Source organism: Pleurodeles waltl, unplaced genomic scaffold (genome assembly GCF_031143425.1).
Source record: "Pleurodeles waltl isolate 20211129_DDA unplaced genomic scaffold, aPleWal1.hap1.20221129 scaffold_239, whole genome shotgun sequence".
NCBI classification, from domain to species: Eukaryota; Metazoa; Chordata; class Amphibia; order Caudata; family Salamandridae; genus Pleurodeles; species Pleurodeles waltl.
Genome location: NW_027149945.1, coordinates 88500 through 111721, shown reverse-complemented (window position 1 = coordinate 111721; position 23222 = coordinate 88500). Strand labels below are relative to the sequence as shown.

The following is a 23222-nucleotide window of genomic DNA, read 5'->3' as shown; positions in this document are numbered from 1 at the left end:
TCACGTAAAGTGTTCATTTTTTTCCACATCCATCCAGGGGGGAAACCTGGAATCTTACCCTACTTGGAGCTCCGTAGCCCTTGGTAGAAGGAGTGACTTTGCCCCCTTGGAGCTGAAACACTCATAATGTCGAAAACATGACTAAAACAGCTGCCTGGAGGTTTTAAATGGGCCAGGGACATTGTAGGCCCAGTACTGACACTGTGAGTGTGCTTGTGTACCTCCTTGAATCACGTAAAGTGTTCTTTTTTTTCCACATCCATCCAATGGGAAAACGTAGAATCTTACCCGACTGGGAGCTCCGTAGCCCTGGGTAGAAGGAGTGACTTTGCCCCCTTGGAGCTGAAACACTCATAATGTGTAAAACAGCTCCCTGGAGGTTACAAATGGGCACAGGGACATTGCAGGCCCAGTACTGACACTGTGAGGGTGCCTGTGTACCTCTTTGAATCACATAAAGTGTTCTTTTTTTTCCACTTCCATCCAGGGGGGAAACCTGGAATCTTACTCTACTTGGAGCACCGTAGCCCTGGGTAGAAGGAGTGACTTTGCCCCCTTGGAGCTGAAAAACTCATAATGTGTAAAACAGCTGCCTGGAGGTTACAAATGGGCCCAGGGACATTGCAGGCCCAGTACTGACACTGTGAGGGTGCTTGTGTACCTCTTTGAATCACATAAAGTGTTCTTTTGTTCACATCCATCCAGGGGGAAAACCTGGAATCTTACCCGAATTGGAGCTCCGTAGCCCTGGGTAGAAGGAGTGACTTTGCCCCCTTGGAGCTGAAACACTCATAATGTGTAAAACAGCTGTCTGGAGGTTATAAATGGGCCAGAGACACCATAGGCCTGGTTCTGGCACTGTGAAGGTGCTTGTGTACCTTTTTGGACCACGTAAAGTGTTCTTTTGTTCACATCCATCCAGGGGGAAAACCTGGAATCTTACCCGACTTGGAGCTCCGTAGCCCTGGGTAGAAGGAGTGACTTTGCCCCCTTGGAGCTGAAACACTCATAATGTGTAAAACAGCAGCCTGGAGGTTACAAATGGGCCCAGGGACATTGTAGGCCCAGTACTGACACTGTGAAGGTGCTTTTGTACCTTTTTGAATCACGTAAAGTGTTCTTTTGTTCACATCCATCCAGGGGGAAAACCTGGAATCTTACCCGAATTGGAGCTCCGTAGCCCTGGGTATAAGGAGTGACTTTGCCCCCTTGGAGCTGAAACACTCATAATGTGTAAAACAGCTGTCTGGAGGTTATAAATGGGCCAGAGACACCGTAGGCCTGGTTCTGGCACTGTGAAGGTACTTGTGTACCTTTTTGGACCACGTAAAGTGTTACTTTGTTCACATCCTTCCAGGGGGAAAACCTGGAATCTTACCCGAATTGGAGCTCCGTAGCCCTGGGTAGAAGGAGTGACTTTGCCCCCTTGGAGCTGAAACACTCATAATGTGTAAAACAGCTGCCTGGAGGTTACAAATGGGCCCAGGGACATTGCAGGCCCAGTACTGACACTGTGAGGGTGCTTGTGTACCTCTTTGAATCACATAAAGTGTTCTTTTGTTCACATCCATCCAGGGGGAAAACCTGGAATCTTACCCGAATTGGAGCTCCGTATCCCTGGGTAGAAGGAGTGACTTTGCCCCCTTGGAGCTGAAACACTCATAATGTGTAAAACAGCTGCCTGGAGGTTACAAATGGGCCAGGGACACTGTAGGCCTGTTTCTGACACTGTGAAGGTGCTTTTGTACCTCTTTGAATCACTTAAAGTGTTCTTTTTTTTCCACTTCCATCCAGGGGGGAAACCTGGAATCTTACCCTACTTGGAGCACCGTAGCCCTGGGTAGAAGGAGTGACTTTGCCCCCTTGGAGCTGAAACACTCATAATGTGTAAAACAGCTGCCTGAAGTTACAAATGGGCCCAGGGACATTGTAGGACCAGTACTGACACTGTGAGGGTGCTTGTGTACCTCTTTGAATCACATAAAGTGTTCTTTTGTTCACATCCATCCAGGGGGAAAACCTGGAATCTTACCCGAATTGGAGCTCCGTATCCCTGGGTAGAAGGAGTGACTTTGCCCCCTTGGAGCTGAAACACTCATAATGAGTAAAACAGCTGCCTGGAGGTTACAAATGGGCCCAGGGACATTGTAGGCCCAGTACTGACACTATGAAAGTGCTTTTGTACCTTTTTGAATCACGTAAAGTGTTCTTTTGTTCACATCCTTCCAGGGGGAAAACCTGGAATCTTACCCTACTTGGAGCTCCGTAGCCCTGGGTAGAAGGAGTGACTTTGCCCCCTTGGAGCTGAAACACTCATAATGTGGAATACATGACTAAAACAAGTGCCTGGAGGTTATAAATGGGCCAGGGACACTGTAGGCCCGGTTCTGACACTGTGAAGGTGCTTGTGTACCTTTTTGGACCACGTAAAGTGTTCTTTTGTTCACATCCATCCAGGGGTAAAACCTGGAATCTTACCCTACTTGGAGCTCCGTAGCCCTGGGTAGAAGGAGTGACTTTGCCCCCTTGGAGCTGAAACACTCATAATGTGTAAAACAGCTGCCTGGAGGTTACAAATGGGCCCAGGGACATTGCAGGCCCAGTACTGACACTGTGAGGGTGCATGTGTACCTCCTTGAATCACGTAAAGTGTTCTTTTGTTCAAATCCATCCAGGGGGAAAACCTGGAATCTTACCCGAATTGGAGCTCCGTAGCCCTGGGTAGAAGGAGTGACTTTGCCCCCTTGGAGCTGAAACACTCATAATGTGTAAAACAGCTGCCTGGAGGTTACAAATGGGCCCAGGGACATTGCAGGCCCAGTACTGACACTGTGAGGGTGCTTGTGTACCTCTTTGAATCACATAAAGTGTTCTTTTGTTCACATCCATCCAGGGGGAAAACCTGGAATCTTACCCGAATTGGAGCTCCGTATCCCTGGGTAGAAGGAGTGACTTTGCCCCCGTGGAGCTGAAACACTCATAATGTGTAAAACAGCTGCCTGGAGGTTACAAATGGGCCAGGGACACTGAAGGCCCGTTTCTGACACTGTGAAGGTGCTTTTGTACCTCTTTGAATCACTTAAAGTGTTCTTTTTTTTCCACTTCCATCCAGGGGGGAAACCTGGAATCTTACCCTACTTGGAGCACCGTAGCCCTGGGTAGAAGGAGTGACTTTGCCCCCTTGGAGCTGAAACACTCATAATGTGTAAAACAGCAGCCTGGAGGTTACAAATGGGCCCAGGGACATTGTAGGCCCAGTACTGACACTGTGAAGGTGCTTTTGTACCTTTTTGAATCACGTAAAGTGTTCTTTTGTTCACATCCATCCAGGGGGAAAACCTGGAATCTTACCCGAATTGGAGCTCCGTAGCCCTGGGTATAAGGAGTGACTTTGCCCCCTTGGAGCTGAAACACTCATAATGTGTAAAACAGCTGTCTGGAGGTTATAAATGGGCCAGAGACACCGTAGGCCTGGTTCTGGCACTGTGAAGGTACTTGTGTACCTTTTTGGACCACGTAAAGTGTTCTTTTGTTCACATCCTTCCAGGGGGAAAACCTGGAATCTTACCCGACTTGGAGCTCCGTAGGCCTGGGTAGAAGGAGTGACTTTGCCCCCTTGGAGCTGAAACACTCATAATGTGTAAAACAGCTGCCTGAAGTTACAAATGGGCCCAGGGACATTGTAGGACCAGTACTGACACTGTGAGGGTGCTTGTGTACCTCTTTGAATCACATAAAGTGTTCTTTTGTTCACATCCATCCAGGGGGAAGACCTGGAATCTTACCCGAATTGGAGCTCCGTATCCCTGGGTAGAAGGAGTGACTTTGCCCCCTTGGAGCTGAAACACTCAAAATGAGTAAAACAGCTGCCTGGAGGTTACAAATGGGCCCAGGGACATTGTAGGCCCAGTACTGACACTATGAAGGTGCTTTTGTACCTTTTTGAATCACGTAAAGTGTTCTTTTGTTCACATCCTTCCAGGGGGAAAACCTGGAATCTTACCCTACTTGGAGCTCCGTAGCCCTGGGTAGAAGGAGTGACTTTGCCCCCTTGGAGCTGAAACACTCATAATGTGGAATACATGACTAAAACAAGTGCCTGGAGGTTATAAATGGGCCAGGGGCACTGTAGGCCCGGTTCTGACACTGTGAAGGTGCTTGTGTACCTTTTTGGACCACGTAAAGTGTTCTTTTGTTCACATCCATCCAGGGGTAAAACCTGGAATCTTACCCTACTTGGAGCTCCGTAGCCCTGGGTAGAAGGAGTGACTTTGCCCCCTTGGAGCTGAAACACTCATAATGTGTAAAACAGCTGCCTGGAGGTTACAAATGGGCCCAGGGACATTGCAGGCCCAGTACTGACACTGTGAGGGTGCATGTGTACCTCCTTGAATCACGTAAAGTGTTCTTTTGTTCAAATCCATCCAGGGGGAAAACCTGGAATCTTACCCGAATTGGAGCTCCGTAGCCCTGGGTAGAAGGAGTGACTTTGCCCCCTTGGAGCTGAAACACTCATAATGTGGAATACATGACTAAAACAAGTGCCTGGAGGTTATAAATGGGCCAGGGACACTGTAGGCCCGGTTCTGACACTGTGAAGGTGCTTGTGTACCTTTTTGGACCACGTAAAGTGTTCTTTTGTTCACATCCATCCAGGGGGAAAACCTGGAATCTTACCCGACTTGGAGCTCCGTAGCCCTGGGTAGAAGGAGTGACTTTGCCCCCTTGGAGCTGAAACACTCATAATGTGTAAAACAGCTGCCTAAAGTTACAAATGGGCCCAGGGACATTGCAGGCCCAGTACTGACACTGTGAGGGTGCTTGTGTACCTCTTTGAATCACATAAAGTGTTCTTTTGTTCACATCCATCCAGGGGGAAAACCTGGAATCTTACCCGAATTGGAGCTCCGTAGCCCTGGGTAGAAGGAGTGACTTTGCCCCCTTGGAGCTGAAACACTCATAATGTGTAAAACAGCTGTCTGGAGGTTATAAATGGGCCAGAGACACAATAGGCCTGGTTCTGGCACTGTGAAGGTGCTTGTGTACCTTTTTGGACCACGTAAAGTGTTCTTTTGTTCACATCCATCCAGGGGGAAAACCTGGAATCTTACCCGACTTGGAGCTCCGTAGCCCTGGGTAGAAGGAGTGACTTTGCCCCCTTGGAGCTGAAACACTCATAATGTGTAAAACAGCTGCCTGAAGTTACAAATGGGCCCAGGGACATTGTAGGCCCAGTACTGACACTATGAAGGTGCTTTTGTACCTTTTTGAATCACGTAAAGTGTTCTTTTGTTCACATCCTTCCAGGGGGAAAACCTGGAATCTTACACGAATTGGAGCTCCGTATCCCTGGGTAGAAGGAGTGACTTTGCCCCCTTGGAGCTGAAACACTCATAATGTGGAATACATGACTAAAACAAGTGCCTGGAGGTTATAAATGGGCCAGGGACACTGTAGGCCCGGTTCTGACACTGTGAAGGTGTTTGTGTACCTTTTTGGACCACGTAAAGTGTTCTTTTGTTCACATCCATCCAGGGGTAAAACCTGGAATCTTACCCTACTTGGAGCTCCGTAGCCCTGGGTAGAAGGAGTGACTTTGCCCCCTTGGAGCTGAAACACTCATAATGTGTAAAACAGCTGCCTGGAGGTTACAAATGGGCCCAGGGACATTGCAGGCCCAGTACTGACACTGTGAGGGTGCATGTGTACCTCCTTGAATCACGTAAAGTGTTCTTTTGTTCAAATCCATCCAGGGGGAAAACCTGGAATCTTACCCGAATTGGAGCTCCGTAGCCCTGGGTAGAAGGAGTGACTTTGCCCCCTTGGAGCTGAAACACTCATAATGTGTAAAACAGCTGCCTGGAGGATACAAATGGGCCCAGGGACATTGCAGGCCCAGTACTGACACTGTGAGGGTGCTTGTGTACCTCTTTGAATCACATAAAGTGTTCTTTTGTTCACATCCATCCAGGGGGAAAACCTGGAATCTTACCCGAATTGGAGCTCCGTATCCCTGGGTAGAAGGAGTGACTTTGCCCCCTTGGAGCTGAAACACTCATAATGTGTAAAACAGCTGCCTGGAGGTTACAAATGGGCCAGGGACACTGTAGGCCCGTTTCTGACACTGTGAAGGTGCTTTTGTACCTCTTTGAATCACTTAAAGTGTTCTTTTTTTTCCACTTCCATCCAGGGGGGAAACCTGGAATCTTACCCTACTTGGAGCACCGTAGCCCTGGGTAGAAGGAGTGACTTTGCCCCCTTGGAGCTGAAACACTCATAATGTGTAAAACAGCAGCCTGGAGGTTACAAATGGGCCCAGGGACATTGTAGGCCCAGTACTGACACTGTGAAGGTGCTTTTGTACCTTTTTGAATCACGTAAAGTGTTCTTTTGTTCACATCCATCCAGGGGGAAAACCTGGAATCTTACCCGAATTGGAGCTCCGTAGCCCTGGGTATAAGGAGTGACTTTGCCCCCTTGGAGCTGAAACACTCATAATGTGTAAAACAGCTGTCTGGAGGTTATAAATGGGCCAGAGACACCGTAGGCCTGGTTCTGGCACTGTGAAGGTACTTGTGTACCTTTTTGGACCACGTAAAGTGTTCCATTGTTCACATCCTTCCAGGGGGAAAACCTGGAATCTTACCCGAATTGGAGCTCCGTAGCCCTGGGAAGAAGGAGTGACTTTGCCCCCTTGGAGCTGAAACACTCATAATGTGTAAAACAGCTGCCTGGAGGTTACAAATGGGCCCAGGGACATTGCAGGCCCAGTACTGACACTGTGAGGGTGCTTGTGTACCTCTTTGAATCACATAAAGTGTTCTTTTGTTCACATCCATCCAGGGGGAAAACCTGGAATCTTACCCGAATTGGAGCTCCGTATCCCTGGGTAGAAGGAGTGACTTTGCCCCCTTGGAGCTGAAACACTCATAATGTGTAAAACAGCTGCCTGGAGGTTACAAATGGGCCAGGGACACTGTAGGCCTGTTTCTGACACTGTGAAGGTGCTTTTGTACCTCTTTGAATCACTTAAAGTGTTCTTTTTTTTCCACTTCCATCCAGGGGGGAAACCTGGAATCGTACCCTACTTGGAGCACCGTAGCCCTGGGTAGAAGGAGTGACTTTGCCCCCTTGGAGCTGAAACACTCATAATGTGTAAAACAGCAGCCTGGAGGTTACAAATGGGCCCAGGGACATTGTAGGCCCAGTACTGACACTGTGAAGGTGCTTTTGTACCTTTTTGAATCACGTAAAGTGTTCTTTTGTTCACATCCATCCAGGGGGAAAACCTGGAATCTTACCCGAATTGGAGCTCCGTAGCCCTGGGTATAAGGAGTGACTTTGCCCCCTTGGAGCTGAAACACTCATAATGTGTAAAACAGCTGTCTGGAGGTTATAAATGGGCCAGAGACACCGTAGGCCTGGTTCTGGCACTGTGAAGGTACTTGTGTACCTTTTTGGACCACGTAAAGTGTTCTTTTGTTCACATCCTTCCAGGGGGAAAACCTGGAATCTTACCCGACTTGGAGCTCCGTAGGCCTGGGTAGAAGGAGTGACTTTACCCCCTTGGAGCTGAAACACTCATAATGTGTAAAACAGCTGCCTGAATTTACAAATGGGCCCAGGGACATTGTAGGACCAGTACTGACACTGTGAGGGTGCTTGTGTACCTCTTTGAATCACATAAAGTGTTCTTTTGTTCACATCCATCCAGGGGGAAAACCTGGAATCTTACCCGAATTGGAGCTCCGTATCCCTGGGTAGAAGGAGTGACTTTGCCCCCTTGGAGCTGAAACAGTCATAATGAGTAAAACAGCTGCCTGGAGGTTACAAATGGGCCCAGGGACATTGTAGGCCCAGTACTGACACTATGAAGGTGCTTTTGTACCTTTTTGAATCACGTAAAGTGTTCTTTTGTTCACATCCTTCCAGGGGGAAAACCTGGAATCTTACCCTACTTGGAGCTCCGTAGCCCTGGGTAGAAGGAGTGACTTTGCCCCCTTGGAGCTGAAACACTCATAATGTGGAATACATGACTAAAACAAGTGCCTGGAGGTTATAAATGGGCCAGGGACACTGTAGGCCCGGTTCTGACACTGTGAAGGTGCTTGTGTACCTTTTTGGACCACGTAAAGTGTTCTTTTGTTCACATCCATCCAGGGGTAAAACCTGGAATCTTACCCTACTTGGAGCTCCGTAGCCCTGGGTAGAAGGAGTGACTTTGCCCCCTTGGAGCTGAAACACTCATAATGTGTAAAACAGCTCCCTGGAGGTTACAAATGGGCACAGGGACATTGCAGGCCCGTTTCTGACACTGTGAAGGTGTTTTTGAACCTCTTTGAATCACTTAAAGTGTTCTTTTTTTTCCACTTCCATCCAGGGGGGAAACCTGGAATCTTACTCTACTTGGAGCACCGTAGCCCTGGGTAGAAGGAGTGACTTTGCCCCCTTGGAGCTGAAACACTCATAATGTGTAAAACAGCTCCCTGGAGGTTACAAATGGGCACAGGGACATTGCAGGCCCAGTACTGACACTGTGAGGGTGCCTGTGTACCTCTTTGAATCACATAAAGTGTTCTTTTGTTCACATCCATCCAGGGGGAAAACCAGGAATCTTACCCGAATTGGAGCTCCGTAGCCCTGGGTAGAAGGAGTGACTCTGCCCCTTGGAGCTGAAGATGTAAACATGTACACATATTCTCGACTATTAAGCCCCCACAGGGTGGGGCTTACAGACAGACCCATGTAGGGAACAAAAAGTCGAGTTATCCCGGCCGGCCGGCAGTCCGGCCATCTGGTCGGCCACTTGTGCAACCAGATGGCTCAGCGTGATGTGCGACCAGATGGCCGGACAGCCAGCCAGCCGGGCTAACTCAATCTTTTGTTCCCTAGAGGCCTGTAAGCCCCCACCCTGTGGGGGCTTAATAGTCGAGAATACGGGAAAGCGTAAAGAAATTGGGTATAGGCCTGGAGAGCGGCCCAACCCGGCAGGGAAAATGTAATAAAATGGTGTCGCATACACACAGCTCTGTTATGATCCAGTGGGCGGCCCTCAGAAGGGCCTTTAGGTTGTCTTTTTTGTACGTTCTCGGCGAGTAGCGTTTAACCGCCAAATCCGTAGAGAGTACGTCCCTGGCGCTTCAGGGCGTAGACCACATCCATGGCGGTGACGGTCTTTCTCTTGGCGTGCTCGGTATAGGTGACGGCGTCCCGGATGACGTTCTCCAGGAAAACCTTCAGCACACCGCGGGTCTCCTCGTAGATGAGGCCGGAGATGCGCTTGACACCGCCGCGGCGAGCCAGGCGGCGAATGGCGGGCTTGGTGATGCCCTGGATGTTGTCGCGGAGCACCTTCCTGTGCCTCTTGGCACCGCCTTTGCCGAGCCCCTTTCCTCCTTTGCCGCGTCCAGACATGCTCTCTTCTCGGTCGAAGCAGAAATAAAAGCAGCAGCCCGAAAACGGCTGCTTATATAGAGCAGCCGGCGGACCGGCGAGGGAGCCTCTCACATCACGTGACAGGGCGGGAGAGCCGGTGCCCGGCCCACCCTCTGCAGAGAGCGGGCCCCGAGCGGCCGCCGCCGTTTGAAAAAGAGCGGGCTCCCAGCCGCCTCTTTGTCCTGGGCTCGCCTGCGGGCGGGCGGGCTCTGCAGCTTCTGCTCTTCCCTCCTTACACGTCACCGGTGTTCAGGCCACACAAACGGAACAGTGAATAGCACGCCAGCCCCTCGCTGGTTGTTCCGGCCTGAAGTAACCCTAACCCTGGGTCCCCCTCCGACCGCTCTGTTATGTCTCAATGGGGCCAGCGTACCGAAGGCCTCCCCGGCGCTATCGCGCTGCGTGCGTGCAGCAACAACATACACACGTTCACATCCCGCGCCCGGTAGCGGCATGTCCGCAAACTGAGAAATATAGATGTATAAAAATAAATAAAAAGTATGGACCGCAAGGTAGCCTTTGCGGCTGTGTTAACATTATTAACGTGTATCGCTGAAGGGTTGGACACGCCGCCCGGTGAAGCGAAGGTGCGAGCGCTGAATTTAAAGAAGCCGGCAAAAGTGATTCTTAGAAGGGATAAGCTCTTTGATGGAATCTGTTTGCGGCTCTGAAAAGAGCCCTTGTGTTTATAATGTATTTATAAGGTGGTTTGTAAGTGAGGCTGCGGCGCTTCACTTGCTTGCTTTGCCCCCAGCCTTGTGGCTCTCGGTTTTCTTGGGCAGCAGCACGGCCTGGATGTTTGGCAGAACGCCTCCCTGGGCGATGGTAACTCTGCCCAGCAGCTTGTTGAGCTCCTCGTCGTTGCGGATGGCGAGCTGGAGGTGCCTGGGGATGATGCGGGTCTTCTTGTTGTCCCGGGCCGCGTTGCCAGCCAGCTCGAGGATCTCGGCCGTCAGGTACTCCAGAACTGCAGCCAGATAGACAGGGGCACCGGCGCCGACCCGCTCGGCGTAGCTTCCCTTTCGGAGCAGCCTGTGCACACGGCCCACAGGGAACTGGAGTCCAGCTCTGGAAGAGCGTGTCTTGGCTTTAGCGCGGGCCTTGCCTCCTTGCTTTCCGCGTCCAGACATGGCGAGCAGCTGCTGTAGGTTCTCACGATCGGAAGACAGAGAGACTATTCCTGCGTGCTCCGGACCCCGGTGATATAAAGACTTCGGGTTGTCTCTGATTGGTTGACCGCTAGGCTCTGAGGCCTAGATTGGAGGAAGGAATAACCTATTCCACCAATCAGAATTACAGAAGTGAAAGGCACGTATTAAGATGAGGAAGGAGGGGATGCCGGTTGTGCCTACCAATGGGAACGAAGAATAGAACAAGCAGCTGCTTTACACGCCCAGCCTATAAGTACACCAGCCCGGGCGCCGTTTCCGCATTTCTCCTGATTCCACAGCGAGCGCCTGCCGATTGTCGATCATGCCTGAACCAGCCAAGTCCGCGCCGGCTCCCAAGAAGGGCTCCAAGAAAGCGCTGTCCAAGCCACCCAAGAAGGACGGGAAGAAGCGCAAGAGGACCAGGAAGGAGAGCTACGCTATCTACATTTACAAAGTGATGAAGCAGGTGCACCCTGACACCGGCATCTCCTCCAAGGCCATGGGCATCATGAACTCCTTCGTCAACGACATCTTTGAGCGCATCGCTGGGGAGGCTTCCCGTCTGGCTCACTACAACCAGCGGCGCACCATCACCTCCCGGGAGATCCAGACCGCCGTGCGCCTGCTGCTGCCCGGAGAGCTGGCCAAGCACGCCGTGTCTGAAGGCACCAAGGCTGTCACCAAGTACACAAGCGCCAAGTAAGGCGTCGAGGGACATCTCTAATTAACACAACGGCTCTTCTAAGGGCCAACACTTTTTCCTCTAAGAGCTGCTGTGCGGATATTATCGATGAAGAGGTACCCTTAACGTGTCTTATGAATTAAGCGTAGTGTCGTGCGCATTAGGTTCCGCTCTGACGGGGCCTGCAGCAGTGCAAGGGACGGTAGAGCAGAGCGCCCTTCCTCATAAAACGTCTATGTGAACAGGCTTTGTTGGGGATAAAGTGTCACTAAGCGCTGTAATGTAACGGCGTTTGACCCACACGGAAGGTACCGCTATTGCTTTCCACGTTAGGGGAGAAGTGTGTAAAGTGTGCATGGGGCACGTTCTGTTCGTACTTTAAAACCAAGGGAGACGAGAGTGGCTACAAGTCACCCCCGAGCAGGCGCTCCCTCTACTGAAGCCGGACAAGATTACAGGGGGTTTAAAAGTAGCACAGACACCACACAGTCCTGGCTTGCGAGGTGCCGGTCACTGCACAACCCGTTTGCCTAACAAAGCACTTTATTATATGAAAAGGAGGTGCTCTGCTTTCCGGGTGCCGGTATGAGTTACTGAGTACTGGTGCCTACCGACACCTTCCTTTCGCCCACGCCTCCCCCCCCACGTGTACAACACACTGATATGAACAGCTCCTACGTGACATGGTGATGGCTCTTAGAAGAGCCCTTGTGGTGTATGGTGTTTCTTAGGGTTGATCCTTAGGCCCTCTCGCCGCGGATACGACGGGCCAGCTGAATGTCCTTGGGCATGATGGTGACCCTCTTGGCGTGGATGGCGCACAAGTTGGTGTCCTCAAAGAGCCCGACCAGGTAGGCCTCGCTGGCCTCCTGCAGGGCCATGACGGCCGAGCTCTGGAAGCGCAGGTCGGTCTTGAAGTCCTGCGCAATCTCCCGCACCAGGCGCTGGAAGGGCAGCTTGCGGATGAGCAGCTCGGTGGACTTCTGGTAGCGGCGGATCTCGCGGAGAGCCACGGTCCCGGGCCTGTAGCGGTGAGGCTTCTTGACTCCTCCGGTGGCAGGCGCGCTCTTGCGGGCAGCCTTGGTGGCCAGCTGCTTGCGAGGCGCTTTCCCTCCGGTGGACTTGCGGGCGGTCTGCTTGGTGCGGGCCATGGCGAAGACGGAACTTTCTCTGCGCGACGTGCGAGATAGAATGGGGTCTCCGCCGCACAGAGGCCTATTTATACACTGGGAGACGGAGGGCTGCTCTGATTGGTTGAAGCCTCGGGCCATTGTTTGAAAATAGCCCGCGGTGTGCAAGGATTGGTTACTCACTGAAGAGGCGGCTTGTGGCTGACTATAGCCAATGAAATGTGGTCAAAATGGAAAGCAGCCCACCGATTGGTTGATGTACCGCCGAGCCGAAAAGCCCGCGTTTTGGGCAGCTCTTCTCCCCCTTGTCCACCCGGCTAGCTGTCGTCACACCAGTCACCCCCTCCCCGTCTCGGTCACCTGTGGGGGGACAAGCCCACGATGTTATAGCCCCTGTGGTTACCCTGGAACACGTAGTTACCTCCTACTGATTTAACGCGCACACTCGTCTGCTTCAAGCAGACACTATTTCCAGTCCCCCACGGACAGTGTATGTGGCGAAACACACACGTAAAGACACGAATGTCTTATCAACCGAGGTCTAATACCTCCTACAAATATAGTTAGTCTTAAAACTATAAAGGAGTAATAATAACCTTCGTTCGACCATATGCCCAAGATCACACACGGCGCTCGAGCGCGGAAAGGCGCGCTGGGATTTCACTGTGCCGTTTATAGTTGGGGAGCGGGGCACGGGCTGTGCAGAGCTGGGGGGTGAACAGGCTCTCTTCTAGACTGGGTAGATGGCTCTTAAAAGAGCCCTTGTGTTTGCAGTGTCTGGCAGGAAGCCCTTACTTCTTCTTGGGCGCTGCCTTTTTGGGCTTGGCTGCTTTGGGTTTGGCCGCCTTGGGTTTCACTACCATGGCTGGACTTTTCTTGGCTACTTTGGGCTTGACCGCCTTTGCTTTCGCTGGACTCTTGGCAGCCTTCTTGGCTGGGGCAGCTTTGGGCTTCTTGGGGCTCTTTGCTGCCGCCGGCTTCTTGACCTTCTTCGGGCTCTTCTTCACCCCCGCGGGGGCCTTTTTGGGCTTCTTGGCGGCAGGGGCAGCTTTCTTGGCTGCTGGTTTCTTGGTCTTGGCCGCAGCCTTCTTGGCCGCCTTCTTGCCCTCCAGCTGCTTCTTGTTCACCTTGAAGGAGCCGGAGGCGCCGGTGCCCTTCAGCTGGGCCAGGGCGCCCTTGCTGACCAGGCTCTTGAGGGCGGCCTTAACGCGGCTCTTGTTCTTGTCCACATCGTAGCCGTCGGCGCTCAGAACCTTCTTCAGGGCCGCCAGGGAGACTCCCTTCCTCTCGGCAGAGGCGGTGACCGCCTTCAGGATGAGCTCGGAGACGCTGGGTCCCGAAGGCTTCTTGGCCTTAGAAGTCCCCGCTGCCTTCTTCGGCTTCTTCTTGGGGGCTACTTCAGCGGGAGGGGCCGCGGCAGCTGGAGCGGTTTCAGCCATGGTACAGCGAGTCTAGGCACTAGCACAGATCAGAAATGTTCCTCCCGCCGGAGCTCCGTGCATATATAGGGAGGAGCCACCTTCTGATTGGTCCCCAGAAGAGGAGGCTGTTCGCGGCACACTCGGCTCTCTGCTCCGAGCTGGCTTTTGTGTTTCCTCTCATCAGATTATCTATGTTTTAAAACAGTAAAAGTTTAAACTGGGCTTTCATTTATACATTAAAAGAAGCCCAACTTCATCCCTTTCCTATGCGTGCACTCCTTTCGTTTCAACGCGTTGCCACCGGCTTTCAGTCAGCTGGTAGACTCGACACTCTTCCGATGGCTGATGCGTTTGTGTCAGAAAACTTTGTCCCCAAGCCCATTTTCACATACACAGTCTTAAGGTTTGTAGTCAGAAAAGATAGCATATCAATCGGAGCGTGCTTCTGTACCGAATGACTCGTGGGGCACCATAATGGGCTTCTTGGCACCCGTGAAGCAACGTTTTATAAAGTGCAGAAATAACACAAGCCTTCGTGTGCCCAGCGAGAGGGCACAACAATGTGAGTGAACACTGGCGTCTGGGCCTGAAGTTCTCATCATGTCTGCGTTTTCATAAACTTTATGGTGCACAACATGGGATCTGGGTTGGATTTTAATCAATCAGTTGTTCACAATCTTGGTTCAAGACTCACATCTTTAACGAATTGAATTGGTTCCGATAGGCTCAAACACTGGCAAAGTACATTCCCTGCCAAGTGCTTAGCTACAGGAGACAGACGCAGCCTAAAGATCATATCTACACGGTGGCACAATGAAGGAAGCCTCATCATGCCACCAACGTCACTATAACAGGACCCAGGAGGATAGAAACGGGCCAAACTCACTGAATGCACACATCTGATACTGTGAAGGTGTTTGCCCACCTTATTGAACCATGTAAAGTATTCTTTTGTTCACCTGCATACAAGGGGGGGGGCAAACCTGGAATCTTACCCGACTTGGAGCTCCGTAGCCCTGGGTAGAAGGAGTGACTTGGCCCCCTTGGAGCTGAAACACTCATAATGTGTAAAACAGCTGCCTGGAGGTAACAAATGGGCCCAGGGACATTGCAGGCCCAGTACTGACACTGTGAGGGTGCTTGTGTACCGCTTTGAACCACGTAAAGTGTTCTTTTTTTTCCACTTCCATCCAGGGGGGAAACCTGGAATCTTCCCCTACTTGGAGCCCCGTAGCCCTGGGTAGAAGGAGTGACTTTGCCCCCTTGGAGCTGAAACACTCATAATGTGTAAAACAGCTGCCTGGAGGTTACAAATGGGCCCAGGGACATTGTAGGCCCAGTACTGACACTGTGAAGGTGCTTTTGTACCTTTTTGAATCACGTAAAGTGTTCTTTTGTTCACATCCATCCAGGGGGAAAACCTGGAATCTTACCCGAATTGGAGCTCCTTAGCCCTGGGTAGAAGGAGTGACTTTGCCCCCTTGGAGCTGAAACACTCATAATGTGTAAAACAGCTGCCTGGAGGTTACAAATGGGCCCAGGGACATTGCAGGCCCAGTACTGACACTGTGAGAGTGCTTGTGTACCGTTTTGAACCACGTAAAGTGTTCTTTTTTTTTTTCACTTCCATCCAGGGGGAAAACCTGGAATCTTACCCTACTTGGAGCTCCGTAGCCCTGGGTAGAAGGAGTGACTTTGCCCCCTTGGAGCTGAAACACTCATAATGTGTAAAACAGCTGCCTGGAGGTCACAAATGGGCCCAGGGACATTGCAGGCCCAGTACTGACACTGTGAGGGTGCTTGTGTACCTCTTTGAATCACATAAAGTGTTCTTTTGTTCACATCCATCCAGGGGGAAAACCTGGAATCTTACCCGACTTGGAGCTCCGTAGCCCTGGGTAGAAGGAGTGACTTTGCCCCCTTGGAGCTGAAACACTCATAATGTGTAAAACAGCTGTCTGGAGGTTATAAATGGGCCAGAGACACCGTAGGCCTGGTTCTGGCACTGTGAAGGTGCTTGTGTACCTTTTTGGACCACGTAAAGTGTTCTTTTGTTCACATCCATCCAGGGGGAAAACCTGGAATCTTACCCGACTTGGAGCTCCGTAGCCCTGGTTAGAAGGAGTGACTTTGCGCCCTTGGAGCTGAAACACTCATAATGTGTAAAACAGCTGCCTGAAGTTACAAATGGGCCCAGGGACATTGCAGGCCCAGTACTGACACTGTGAGGGTGCTTGTGTACCTCTTTGAATCACATAAAGTGTTCTTTTGTTCACATCCATCCAGGGGGAAAACCTGGAATCTTACCCGAATTGGAGCTCCGTAGCCCTGGGTATAAGGAGTGAATTTGCCCCCTTGGAGCTGAAACACTCATAATGTGTAAAACAGCTGTCTGGAGGTTATAAATGGGCCAGAGACACCGTAGGCCTGGTTCTGGCACTGTGAAGGTACTTGTGTACCTTTTTGGACCACGTAAAGTGTTCTTTTGTTCACATCCTTCCAGGGGGAAAACCTGGAATCTTACCCGACTTGGAGCTCCGTAGGCCTGGGTAGAAGGAGTGACATTGCCCCCTTGGAGCTGAAACACTCATAATGTGTAAAACAGCTGCCTGAAGTTACAAATGGGCCCAGGGACATTGAAGGACCAGTACTGACACTGTGAGGGTGCCTGTGTACCTCTTTGAATCACATAAAGTGTTCTTTTGTTCACATCCATCCAGGGGGAAAACCTGGAATCTTACCCGACTTGGAGCTCCGTAGCCCTGGGTAGAAGGAGTGACTTTGCCCCCTTGGAGCTGAAACACTCATAATGTGTAAAACAGCTGCCTGGAGGTTACAAATGGGCCCAGGGACATTGCAGTCCCAGTACTGACACTGTGAGGGTGCATGTGTACCTCTTTGAATCACGTAAAGTGTTCTTTTTTTACCACTTCCATCCAGGGGGAAAACCTGGAATCTCACCCTACTTGGAGCTCCGTAGCCCTGGGTAGAAGGAGTGACTTTGCCACCTTGGAACTGAAACACTCATAATGTCGAAAACATGACTAAAACAGCTGCCTGGAGGTTTTAAATGGGCCAGGGACATTGTAGGCCCAGTTCTGACACTGTGAGGGTGCTTGTGTACCTCTTTGAATCACATAAAGTGTTCTTTTGTTCACATCCATCCAGGGGGAAAACCTGGAATCTTACCCGAATTGGAGCTCCGTAGCCCTGGGTAGAAGGAGTGACTTTGCCCCCTTGGAGCTGAAACACTCATAATGTGTAAAACAGCTTCCTGGAGGTTACAAATGGGCCAGGGACATTGTAGGCCCGTTTCTGACACTGTGAAGGTGTTTTTGAACCTCTTTGAATCACTTAAAGTGTTCTTTTTTTTCCACTTCCATCCAGGGGGGAAACCTGGAATCTTACTCTACTTGGAGCACCGTAGCCCTGGGTAGAAGGAGTGACTTTGCCCCCTTGGAGCTGAAAAACTCATAATGTGTAAAACAGCTGCCTGGAGGTTACAAATGGGCCCAGGGACATTGCAGGCCCAGTACTGACACTGTGAGGGTGCTTGTGTACCTCTTTGAATCACATAAAGTGTTCTTTTGTTCACATCCATCCAGGGGGAAAACCTGGAATCTTACCCGAATTGGAGCTCCGTAGCCCTGGGTAGAAGGAGTGACTTTGCCCCCTTGGAGCTGAAACACTCATAATGTGTAAAACAGCTGTCTGGAGGTTATAAATGGGCCAGAGACACAATAGGCCTGGTTCTGCCACTGTGAAGGTGCTTGTGTACCTTTTTGGACCACGTAAAGTGTTCTTTTGTTCACATCCATCCAGGGGGAAAACCTGGAATCTTACCCGACTTGGAGCTCCGTAGCCCTGGGTAGAAGGAGTGACTTTGCCCCCTTGGAGCTGAAACACTCATAATGTGTAAAACAGCTGCCTAAAGTTACAAATGGGCCCAGGGACATTGCAGGCCCAGTACTGACACTGTGAGGGTGCTTGTGTACCTCTTTGAATCACATAAAGTGTTCTTTTGTTCACATCCATCCAGGGGGAAAACCTGGAATCTTACCCGAATTGGAGCTCCGTAGCCCTGGGTAGAAGGAGTGACTTTGCCCCCTTGGAGCTGAAACACTCATAATGTGTAAAACAGCTGTCTGGAGGTTATAAATGGGCCAGAGACACAATAGGCCTGGTTCTGGCACTGTGAAGGTGCTTGTGTACCTTTTGGACCACGTAAAGTGTTCTTTTGTTCACATCCATCCAGGGGGAAAACCTGGAATCTTACCCGACTTGGAGCTCCGTAGCCCTGGGTAGAAGGAGTGACTTTGCCCCCTTGGAGCTGAAACACTCATAATGTGTAAAACAGCTGCCTGAAGTTACAAATGGGCCCAGGGACATTGTAGGCCCAGTACTGACACTATGAAGGTGCTTTTGTACCTTTTTGAATCACGTAAAGTGTTCTTTTGTTCACATCCTTCCAGGGGGAAAACCTGGAATCTTACACGAATTGGAGCTCCGTATCCCTGGGTAGAAGGAGTGACTTTGCCCCCTTGGAGCTGAAACACTCATAATGTGGAATACATGACTAAAACAAGTGCCTGGAGGTTATAAATGGGCCAGGGACACTGTAGGCCCGGTTCTGACACTGTGAAGGTGTTTGTGTACCTTTTTGGACCACGTAAAGTGTTCTTTTGTTCACATCCATCCAGGGGTAAAACCTGGAATCTTACCCTACTTGGAGCTCCGTAGCCCTGGGTAGAAGGAGTGACTTTGCCCCCTTGGAGCTGAAACACTCATAATGTGTAAAACAGCTGCCTGGAGGTTACAAATGGGCCCAGGGACATTGCAGGCCCAGTACTGACACTGTGAGGGTGCATGTGTACCTCCTTGAATCACGTAAAGTGTTCTTTTGTTCAAATCCATCCAGGGGGAAAACCTGGAATCTTACCCGAATTGGAGCTCCGTAGCCCTGGGTAGAAGGAGTGACTTTGCCCCCTTGGAGCTGAAACACTCATAATGTGTAAAACAGCTGCCTGGAGGATACAAATGGGCCCAGGGACATTGCAGGCCCAGTACTGACACTGTGAGGGTGCTTGTGTACCTCTTTGAATCACATAAAGTGTTCTTTTGTTCACATCCATCCAGGGGGAAAACCTGGAATCTTACCCGAATTGGAGCTCCGTATCCCTGGGTAGAAGGAGTGACTTTGCCCCCTTGGAGCTGAAACACTCATAATGTGTAAAACAGCTGCCTGGAGGTTACAAATGGGCCAGGGACACTGTAGGCCCGTTTCTGACACTGTGAAGGTGCTTTTGTACCTCTTTGAATCACTTAAAGTGTTCTTTTTTTTCCACTTCCATCCAGGGGGGAAACCTGGAATCTTACCCTACTTGGAGCACCGTAGCCCTGGGTAGAAGGAGTGACTTTGCCCCCTTGGAGCTGAAACACTCATAATGTGTAAAACAGCAGCCTGGAGGTTACAAATGGGCCCAGGGACATTGTAGGCCCAGTACTGACACTGTGAAGGTGCTTTTGTACCTTTTTGAATCACGTAAAGTGTTCTTTTGTTCACATCCATCCAGGGGGAAAACCTGGAATCTTACCCGAATTGGAGCTCCGTAGCCCTGGGTATAAGGAGTGACTTTGCCCCCTTGGAGCTGAAACACTCATAATGTGTAAAACAGCTGTCTGGAGGTTATAAATGGGCCAGAGACACCGTAGGCCTGGTTCTGGCACTGTGAATGTACTTGTGTACCTTTTTGGACCACGTAAAGTGTTCCTTTGTTCACATCCTTCCAGGGGGAAAACCTGGAATCTTACCCGAATTGGAGCTCCGTAGCCCTGGGTAGAAGGAGTGACTTTGCCCCCTTGGAGCTGAAACACTCATAATGTGTAAAACAGCTGCCTGGAGGTTACAAATGGGCCCAGGGACATTGCAGGCCCAGTACTGACACTGTGAGGGTGCTTGTGTACCTCTTTGAATCACATAAAGTGTTCTTTTGTTCACATCCATCCAGGGGGAAAACCTGGAATCTTACCCGAATTGGAGCTCCGTATCCCTGGGTAGAAGGAGTGACTTTGCCCCCTTGGAGCTGAAACACTCATAATGTGTAAAACAGCTGCCTGGAGGTTACAAATGGGCCAGGGACACTGTAGGCCTGTTTCTGACACTGTGAAGGTGCTTTTGTACCTCTTTGAATCACTTAAAGTGTTCTTTTTTTTCCACTTCCATCCAGGGGGGAAACCTGGAATCTTACCCTACTTGGAGCACCGTAGCCCTGGGTAGAAGGAGTGACTTTGCCCCCTTGGAGCTGAAAAACTCATAATGTGTAAAACAGCTGCCTGGAGGTTACAAATGGGCCCAGGGACATTGCAGGCCCAGTACTGACACTGTGAGGGTGCTTGTGTACCTCTTTGAATCACATAAAGTGTTCTTTTGTTCACATCCATCCAGGGGGAAAACCTGGAATCTTACCCGAATTGGAGCTCCGTAGCCCTGGGTAGAAGGAGTGACTTTGCCCCCTTGGAGCTGAAACACTCATAATGTGTAAAACAGCTGTCTGGAGGTTATAAATGGGCCAGAGACACCATAGGCCTGGTTCTGGCACTGTGAAGGTGCTTGTGTACCTTTTTGGACCACGTAAAGTGTTCTTTTGTTCACATCCATCCAGGGGGAAAACCTGGAATCTTACCCGACTTGGAGCTCCGTAGCCCTGGGTAGAAGGAGTGACTTTGCCCCCTTGGAGCTGAAACACTCATAATGTGTAAAACAGCTGCCTAAAGTTACAAATGGGCCCAGGGACATTGCAGGCCCAGTACTGACACTGTGAGGGTGCTTGTGTACCTCTTTGAATCACATAAAGTGTTCTTTTGTTCACATCCATCCAGGGGGAAAACCTGGAATCTTACCCGAATTGGAGCTCCGTAGCCCTGGGTAGAAGGAGTGACTTTGCCCCCTTGGAGCTGAAACACTCATAATGTGTAAAACAGCTGTCTGGAGGTTATAAATGGGCCAGAGACACCGTAGGCCTGGTTCTGGCACTGTGAAGGTACTTGTGTACCTTTTTGGACCACGTAAAGTGTTCTTTTGTTCACATCCTTCCAGGGGGAAATCCTGGAATCTTACCCGACTTGGAGCTCCGTAGGCCTGGGTAGAAGGAGTGACTTTGCCCCCTTGGAGCTGAAACACTCATAATGTGTAAAACAGCTGCCTGAAGTTACAAATGGGCCCAGGGACATTGTAGGACCAGTACTGACACTGTGAGGGTGCCTGTGTACCTCTTTGAATCACGTAAAGTGTTCTTTTGTTCACATCCATCCTGGGGGAAAACCTGGAATCTTACCCGACTTGGAGCTCCGTAGCCCTGGGTAGAAGGAGTGACTTTGCCCCCTTGGAGCTGAAACACTCATAATGTGTAAAACAGCTGTCTGGAGGTTATAAATGGGCCAGAGACACCGTAGGCCTGGTTCTGGCACTGTGAAGGTACTTGTGTACCTTTTTGGACCACGTAAAGTGTTCTTTTGTTCACATCCTTCCAGGGGGAAAACCTGGAATCTTACCCGACTTGGAGCTCCGTAGGCCTGGGTAGAAGGAGTGACTTTGCCCCCTTGGAGCTGAAACACTCATAATGTGTAAAACAGCTGCCTGAAGTTACAAATGGGCCCAGGGACATTGTAGGACCAGTACTGACACTGTGAGGGTGCCTGTGTACCTCTTTGAATCACGTAAAGTGTTCTTTTGTTCACATCCATCCAGGGGGAAAACCTGGAATCTTACCCGAATTGGAGCTCCGTAGCCCTGGGTATAAGGAGTGACTTTGCCCCCTTGGAGCTGAAACACTCATAATGTGTAAAACAGCTGTCTGGAGGTTATAAATGGGCCAGAGACACCGTAGGCCTGGTTCTGGCACTGTGAAGGTACTTGTGTACCTTTTTGGACCACGTAAAGTGTTCTTTTGTTCACATCCTTCCAGGGGGAAAACCTGGAATCTTACCCGACTTGGAGCTCCGTAGGCCTGGGTAGAAGGAGTGACTTTGCCCCCTTGGAGCTGAAACACTCATAATGTGTAAAACAGCTGCCTAAAGTTACAAATGGGCCCAGGGACATTGCAGGCCCAGTACTGACACTGTGAGGGTGCTTGTGTACCTATTTGAATCACATAAAGTGTTCTTTTGTTCACATCCATCCAGGGGGAAAACCTGGAATCTTACCCGAATTGGAGCTCCTTAGCCCTGGGTAGAAGGAGTGACTTTGCCCCCTTGGAGCTGAAACACTCATAATGTGTAAAACAGCTGTCTGGAGGTTATAAATGGGCCAGAGACACCGTAGGCCTGGTTCTGGCACTGTGAAGGTACTTGTGTACCTTTTTGGACCACGTAAAGTGTTCTTTTGTTCACATCCTTCCAGGGGGAAAACCTGGAATCTTACCCGACTTGGAGCTCCGTAGGCCTGGGTAGAAGGAGTGACTTTGCCCCCTTGGAGCTGAAACACTCATAATGTGTAAAACAGCTGTCTGAAGTTACAAATGGGCCCAGGGACATTGTAGGACCAGTACTGACACTGTGAGGGTGCCTGTGTACCTCTTTGAATCACGTAAAGTGTTCTTTTGTTCACATCCATCCAGGGGGAAAACCTGGAATCTTACCCGAATTGGAGCTCCGTAGCCCTGGGTATAAGGAGTGACTTTACCCCCTTGGAGCTGAAACACTCATAATGTGTAAAACAGCTGTCTGGAGGTTATAAATGGGCCAGAGACACTGTAGGCCTGGTTCTGGCACTGTGAAGGTACTTGTGTACCTTTTTGGACCACGTAAAGTGTTCTTTTGTTCACATCCTTCCAGGGGGAAAACCTGGAATCTTACCCGACTTGGAGCTCCGTAGGCCTGGGTAGAAGGAGTGACTTTGCCCCCTTGGAGCTGAAACACTCATAATGTGTAAAACAGCTGCCTGAAGTTACAAATGGGCCCAGGGACATTGTAGGACCAGTACTGACACTGTGAGGGTGCTTGTGTACCTCTTTGAATCACATAAAGTGTTCTTTTGTTCACATCCATCCAGGGGGAAAACCTGGAATCTTACCCGAATTGGAGCTCCGTATCCCTGGGTAGAAGGAGTGACTTTGCCCCCTTGGAGCTGAAACACTCATAATGAGTAAAACAGCTGCCTGGAGGTTACAAATGGGCCCAGGGACATTGTAGGCCCAGTACTGACACTATGAAAGTGCTTTTGTACCTTTTTGAATCACGTAAAGTGTTCTTTTGTTCACATCCTTCCAGGGGGAAAACCTGGAATCTTACCCTACTTGGAGCTCCGTAGCCCTGGGTAGAAGGAGTGACTTTGCCCCCTTGGAGCTGAAACACTCATAATGTGGAATACATGACTAAAACAAGTGCCTGGAGGTTATAAATGGGC

The 23222-nt window shown here is 50.5% G+C and overlaps 5 protein-coding genes across 5 annotated transcripts; 1 reads left to right on the top strand and 4 right to left on the bottom strand.

Moving 5' to 3' along the window:
* Nucleotides 1-9044: 9044 nt before the first annotated feature.
* LOC138275433 (histone H4) lies at nt 9045-9944 on the bottom strand. The gene has a single exon (XM_069219089.1). The coding sequence runs from the start codon at nt 9412-9414 to the stop codon at nt 9103-9105; it is 312 nt and encodes a 103-aa protein (XP_069075190.1). The 5' UTR covers nt 9415-9944; the 3' UTR covers nt 9045-9102.
* Nucleotides 9945-10093: 149 nt separating this feature from the next.
* LOC138275431 (histone H2A type 2-C) lies at nt 10094-10670 on the bottom strand. Its single transcript, XM_069219088.1, has one exon. It carries the CDS (start codon nt 10563-10565, stop codon nt 10167-10169), a length of 399 nt encoding a protein of 132 aa, XP_069075189.1. The 5' UTR covers nt 10566-10670; the 3' UTR covers nt 10094-10166.
* A 238-nt stretch (nt 10671-10908) lies between these two features.
* On the top strand, nt 10909-13873 carry LOC138275430 (histone H2B 1.2-like). Its single transcript, XM_069219087.1, has one exon. The coding sequence runs from the start codon at nt 10909-10911 to the stop codon at nt 11287-11289; it is 381 nt and encodes a 126-aa protein (XP_069075188.1). The 3' UTR covers nt 11290-13873.
* Nucleotides 11724-12762, bottom strand: LOC138275429 (histone H3-like). The gene has a single exon (XM_069219086.1). The coding sequence runs from the start codon at nt 12537-12539 to the stop codon at nt 12009-12011; it is 531 nt and encodes a 176-aa protein (XP_069075187.1). The 5' UTR covers nt 12540-12762; the 3' UTR covers nt 11724-12008.
* LOC138275428 (histone H1-like) lies at nt 12902-13837 on the bottom strand. Its single transcript, XM_069219085.1, has one exon. The coding sequence runs from the start codon at nt 13835-13837 to the stop codon at nt 13190-13192; it is 648 nt and encodes a 215-aa protein (XP_069075186.1). The 3' UTR covers nt 12902-13189.
* Nucleotides 13874-23222: the final 9349 nt, after the last annotated feature.

Excerpts from the sequence above, each read along its gene's own strand:
- LOC138275428 (XM_069219085.1), bottom strand. The coding sequence starts at position 13,837 with ATGGCTGAAACCGCTCCAGCTGCCGCGGCCCCTCCCGCTGAAGTAGCC.
- LOC138275430 (XM_069219087.1), top strand. The coding sequence starts at position 10,909 with ATGCCTGAACCAGCCAAGTCCGCGCCGGCTCCCAAGAAGGGCTCCAAG.
- LOC138275433 (XM_069219089.1), bottom strand. The coding sequence starts at position 9,414 with ATGTCTGGACGCGGCAAAGGAGGAAAGGGGCTCGGCAAAGGCGGTGCC.
- LOC138275431 (XM_069219088.1), bottom strand. The coding sequence starts at position 10,565 with ATGTCTGGACGCGGAAAGCAAGGAGGCAAGGCCCGCGCTAAAGCCAAG.
- LOC138275429 (XM_069219086.1), bottom strand. The coding sequence starts at position 12,539 with ATGGCCCGAGGCTTCAACCAATCAGAGCAGCCCTCCGTCTCCCAGTGT.